Source organism: Limanda limanda, chromosome 1, assembly GCF_963576545.1.
Source record: "Limanda limanda chromosome 1, fLimLim1.1, whole genome shotgun sequence".
In the NCBI taxonomy this organism is placed as follows: Eukaryota; Metazoa; Chordata; class Actinopteri; order Pleuronectiformes; family Pleuronectidae; genus Limanda; species Limanda limanda.
This window is the reverse complement of record NC_083636.1, coordinates 32149591-32155590: the sequence shown is the minus strand read 5'-3', so window position 1 is coordinate 32155590 and position 6000 is coordinate 32149591. Positions and strand designations below refer to the sequence as shown.

The 6000-nt window shown below is 39.4% G+C and overlaps 1 protein-coding gene across 1 annotated transcript in view; it reads left to right on the top strand.

Moving 5' to 3' along the window:
- The first annotated feature begins 440 nt into the window (after positions 1-440).
- The window catches only part of nup214 (nucleoporin 214), a 29831-nt gene continuing 24271 nt past the window's right edge, over positions 441-6000 (top strand). The window contains exons 1-10 of the mRNA XM_061076159.1: positions 441-604; positions 1814-2009; positions 2171-2325; positions 2724-2922; positions 3017-3087; positions 3203-3272; positions 3387-3490; positions 3870-3976; positions 4126-4192; positions 4780-4903. Coding sequence (XP_060932142.1) covers positions 563-604; positions 1814-2009; positions 2171-2325; positions 2724-2922; positions 3017-3087; positions 3203-3272; positions 3387-3490; positions 3870-3976; positions 4126-4192; positions 4780-4903 — 1135 coding nt within the window. The 5' untranslated portion in view covers positions 441-562. The remainder of the gene's footprint in view (positions 605-1813; positions 2010-2170; positions 2326-2723; positions 2923-3016; positions 3088-3202; positions 3273-3386; positions 3491-3869; positions 3977-4125; positions 4193-4779; positions 4904-6000) is intronic.

Below are 6000 nucleotides of genomic sequence, written 5' to 3'. Positions count from 1 at the left end.
TTTTTCTACGCTGTCAGACATATTAAGGTACTGAGTTTATCAGCATCATATATCCCTCTGTAATTTATGAGTAAACAGGGATGTGTAATTTGGGTTATGAGGCCGATTACTTTTATTGCTATGACTGTGTCCCCTCTGACTTTTATTGTAAAACTGAATTAATCCTAGCAGGACGGATAAGTGGAGTAATAACTTGGTTACAGTGATATTTGGGGAAATGGTAAATAGTGTTTCTTCATAAATTCATATACCTTGGGGCCATTAGTGCATTTTTAATGGCACAGTAAACCGGATATTGTCCTCATTCTATAAAGGTTTGGTGATCCACGCATGTTTTAATAACACATCCATTGCTCTGTGATCTCGCTCCGTCATCGACTCGTCGTCCTGCGCAGCTGTGACGTTGTTGTCTTGACCAAAAAACGCGCCGCGGCGTGTGTTCGTACAGTTTCCGAGTTTCAGCCCAATGTGGCTTCCCAGGAATCTGCCTCACATCCACACCGGGAGAGACACGAAGTGAAGCGGCAGGTTCCCCGGAAAGCAGCGGTCTCTCTCCGTCACAATGAGCGACGACACGGACTCCCCCCCCGAGAGGGAAATGAAGGTAAGCTCTGTTATCCCCGCAGGTTAGCATGTCTGAGCTAATGTTTGCTAGCACCATGCCAGTCCATCTCCTTGCTTCTGGTTAGCTTCACGTTAGCACTTCAGCTAGCTGGTAGGGTTTTAGGTCTCCCTGTTGATTCAATTTCAGCCTGAAAGTATTTACAGAGCCACATTCATAAACTGGACATCACTGATAGTAAAATAGAGATGTTTCAACGCCTCTCAAGAAAGCTAGTGTACTTATAGTTCAACCATGTTTGTATGCTAGCTCGGTAGACGTTAGTTTCTGTTGATGCGTTTAACTTGATGACAGGTGAACTAACAACTGCTTGTGTGTACAGTGGACTCACCAGTCACCCTCGGTCTGTAGTTGATGCAGCTTTATATCACTTAAGCATTAATACTTTGACGCGAGTGAAGCACTGGCTTTTAGCTAACGTCGTAACTTCCGTTTTCGTTTCTGTCAAAAATAATCAAGTCAGGCTGAAGGAAAACGCAAAGGACAATTTGCAGCGTGCATTCATGGAAACAGTTTTTTGAATTGTGTTTATATATGTTTTGTGTATATTTATGTATGCACCTTAAAATTATTATGAAAAGATTTTAGTTGTATATCCTTCTCCTAGTTTTTACTTCCCTGGTCCCATGAATTCAATAGAAGTTTTTGCAGCAAGTTTTTTTTAGAGCTTGCCTACAAAACAATATCATTAATGCAATATAATCATATTCATTCATTATGCATTGTGTAAACATAGTTAGGATATAACACATAATTGATCTTCCTCAGATTTGTCAAGTGTTTGTGGATTTCTGCCCATAAGGAACAGTTTAGCACTGCGACTTTCACTAGGGAGCAACAATAAGTCTTTAAACTCAAAAGAATTAATAATGAGTTATTTTTTGTGTAGTAACTAGTTATCTTAATTTACTAATGTTTTCTTCTTGATATAACGTTTGGTCATCATGTCCAGTCCTAGGTTTTCAAACTAAACTATTACCGTAACTTAACGGTCCTCTGTTAGTCAGTGTGGAATCACTCAACTGGCTCCATGTCTCAAAGGACACAAGCCCTGCAGTCAAAAAAGCATGTATATAGTATACGATTGTTTATCCTTATGTTCAGTTGCAGTTATTGAGCTGGAGCCATATTTTTGTACCACCTATAACTTTCACCATGAAGTAACAAAGAGCGCTTCTCTCTGTGTTTTAGGATTTTCAGTTTCGTCAGATGAAGAAAGCGAGAGTTTTTGCACCAGCTGGGGATTTGCCTGAAGAAAGATCCACTCTGCTCACCCTCTCAAATAAATATGGCTTATGTTTTGTTGGGCTCAACAGTACATTCAAAGTTTACCTGACACATGATATACTGGCTGCTGATAGAGTCGATGGAACCGCCAATGAAATAGGTATGAATACAATCATACAATATAAACATTTAAAAATGTATCTGTTCACATTCACAATGCATTGTCATCTCATTCATTGTTACTTATAATATATATTTTTCACCTAATTTCTACTCTGCTCTCCCACTCACAATTCCCTCCAATCTCCCTCTTTGTTTTAGTCAATGGAATACCAGTGTTGGCAGAGGTGACAGTTGAACTGGCTGTCCACCACTTGGCTCTCAGTTGTGATGAACTTACATTGTCAGTATGTGGCGTGTCTGAGGGAGGGGGGTTATTCCTCACTTTCTACGATGTCCGCACCTTCATTAACAAGGTGAATATTTTAATGATTTCATCATTTTGTGGGGCACCCATCATTTTTATTTCAGGTTCAACAACAATCATGAAGATCTATTTGCAATTTTAACTTCACTGTGCTTGATCAGGAAATCCCTGAGAGAAAAATAGGGGTAATAAGGGAGTTAATGGGTCTCTGTAACAAATGAATGTTTGTTTGAAGCCTACATTGTTATTCAGTGCTATAGTGTCAGCTGCAGCAGACTTGCTCCTAATGCGAAGACAATAGTGACATGCAGCGGACGCTTGTTTCTATTTAATGGTCAAGATAATTTTTGGTAGTTTAGTATTAATCCATCAAATGTCTTAGTATCTACAAGATTTAGTCATTAAGAATTTGACCTTTTGATTTCTCATCTTTTCTTTCTTTTCCAGGCGAGACAACAGAAGTTACCTTTTGCATCACTGCAGGCAGCCGTACCCTCTGGCACTGTGGTGCAGGACCTGAAGTGGAATCCTGCTCAGGCGTCCACTTTGGCCGCCTGTCTGTCTGACGGCAGCATGCTGATTTTGGATGTTACAGATAGTGTCAAAGTGCATGCAGAGCTACCAGCATCGAGTGGCATCACATGCCGTGAGTGAGACTGAGTGTAACAGTTGAGTTTACCTGAACTCTGTATTTCTGCTGTGGCTTAAATTATGTCTATGGACTTGTTGTTTTCACACAGTTAGCTGGAGTCCAAAAGGAAAACAAGTCGCTGCAGGAAAAATGAATGCCACAGTCAGTCAGTACACACCAGTAAGTGAAGCTAATTCGCTGTAATCAAAAATATAAAAAACGTTTAGCTCGCTGAGAGTTGCAGCACCCCAATACCTGACAAGATGAATAATTGATTATCTCCTCTGTTCAAAAGGCACTAGAGGAAAAGAAAGTGATCCCATGTCCACACTTCTACAGTGCTTCCCCTGATGAAGCGGTCAAAGGTGAAACGACCACTCTCGTGTCTATAAAATGATATAAGATTCAAGAGTTTTTATGACTGTGCTTAAATCTAATCTGTGACTAATGTTTTTTTCTCTCTCCATTGTCTCTCTCAGCTCTGGATGTGCTCTGGCTGAAAACCTTTGTGTTTGCTGTGGTATACGCTGCTGCGGATGGATCCCTTGAGACCCCTCCCGAGCTCGTGTTGATCTCCCTCCCTGTGAGTAGCACGGTCTACAGCAACATACTGATCACCTCATCACATTTGGATTTTTGTCGGGTTGCACTCCTTTAGTCCCACTCATCGACTTCATCATTTTTTATTGTTAGCTGACTCACTGTTAACAGCTTATCATTAAACTTCTTCTTAATACGAGGTGGGACACAGATTATGAAAATATAACTTGATGTCAGTTGGAAGAATGTGAATGCATGTGTTTCTCAGTATTTGTAGGGAAATTCTTTTAATGATAGCAATGATCAAATCTGAAATTATATAGCAGCCAAAATATGGTTCCACCACACAGAGGAGTCATCTGTTGTTGATTTACTCTAACGAATTTGAAGTAATTAAATTTTATGCTATTTTATTTTTACAGAAAAAGGATGAGAAGGTGGAGACAAAGTATCTAAACTTTAGTGACACGGTGTACGGCAGCTGCACTGAACGGCTGCACCACTACTTCCTGAGCCATGTAGAGGACTGGTAAGTAAGATTGTGTTCAAGCACTTATGCTACAGTCGGCACCCAAAAGCCTTGTCACTGTTGATTTAAAACACTTGTGTTTGTTTTATTGTGATGTCATATAAATTTGTTTTAAGTTTCGTTTTTGCTTCATTGTTGATTTCTTTCAGGGACCTTGTGTTTGCGGCATCAGCAGCTTCCATTGAGGTCAGCGTCATATCCAGACAAGACGACAAGGTACCTAATTAAGTTATTACTAATAACTCTTCAGAAAATTCAATGAATATTTCACATCCAGAAATTCACATTACATGCCCTACCACTGTACATCCAGCCATTTGGTCTTGTTTGTATCTAAATGAAAACAATTATTGTGCATTTTTTACGTCATTAAATCTGTTTTAGAAGATGACAGACTGTGTTCAGACTCAGAGGTAATGAAGCAGTTGCAATGATGCTCAGAAGCTGTCTAGTCCGACTTCTCTTCCCACAGCAAATTGATCAGATTGATTGAGCAGAAACAATACTGGCATTGGTGTTAATAAAAACGTGCCAATTTGCATTCCTATTGGAGATGTGCTCAATTTTGTTTTTATTACTGTATTCGGTTTGAACTTTAAACACAAAGGAATCTTGTGTTTTCCGGGATTGACAAATTAAGACGTACTTATTTGAGTGGAAGTTGATTTAAGCAAAGGTACACTTAATTAAAAGGTTCTCATCCTGGGTTTTACCTTGACAGATTTGATTCTCATATTCTGAAATGTCTTTGATTCTAATTTTGATGTCTGAAGACTGATTTCCACAAATTATCGTCCTTTTAGATATGGGAACTTTGGATCCTGGAAGATGCAAGTCGGGCTGAGCTTCCAGTGACTGCGACCAATGAAGACACTCTACCACTCGGCTTTGCCATAGATTACACCAGCCAGCAGGAGATCTGGATCTGTAAGGAAAATTCATAGCTTTCTGTCAATGTTTTTTGTTGAATGTCTGCACAGTAGAATTAAAGGATTTGGGTCAATCCATGTATAATCATCATACCACTATACTTCCCCGTCTCATAAGAAACAAGTGCGGAATTAATTTATCAAGTGTTTTGAGTCGACACCTTGTTTGTCAAAAAAACTGTTTGAGGACAGTTTATAAAATGGCTTTCTGAAAAATATACCACGTCCAATATAAATGATCATTTTTTTAATATAAAAAAAATCCCTTATACTGGCACAGAATAAGTAGAACTAAGATCTTAGACATATTTTCTGCTTGGAGTCATGATTCAACTGAAATCACAGCCTTTCCCACCCCAAGATTTGGACACATTTTTAATTGGATCCCTCCTCCTTGCATTTGTCATCAATGCGCTTTTGGTCACCACTTTTATTTTCAAATTGTCATTATCGTAAATGGTAATGAATGTCTGCAGTAAGGCTCGCTGAATGCACTAGGTGTTCCACAAAATAGTTAATTGGACGAATGGATGGTTTGCAGGAAATTAGACTTGTTTTATAAGGTTTGCGCACAGTCTACCCCAGCTACCGCCCACCTCTATCAGCTTGTTTTAGTGACTATGCATTCATACTGATACTCATTTGACATTTATTTTTTCCAGCTCCTTTAAAAAAAGTTCAAAGCTCTGTTGCCCTGTCAGTTTGTCCTTTTATGATTCCTTAAAACATTTTGTAGGCATATTAATGATCTGGGGGTTTCTGTCATATCTAAGTTAACTTTGAATTTCAGGTTTTCTTTGTGCACACAGCCTCCACTGCAGTGTTCTCTTGCAGCGTGTGTAAAGAATAGTGATAAGCTCCCGTCTCAGAACACCGCTTAATCTTAACTGGCCCAGTCTGTCAGACATTCACGTAGAGCTGCTGTTGCTGTCTAGTCACATCTCTTGGTGCTCATTCTAAGAACTCCCTCCCCATCGAGCAAAAAAAAGATAAACCTGCAATTCTAGCAGTATTTTGACATGATTGTAGTAGATCAAAACCTTTATCCGGAGTGAGACATTAGATAGGGGAAGCGAAGGGAGAGTAACAGGAGCG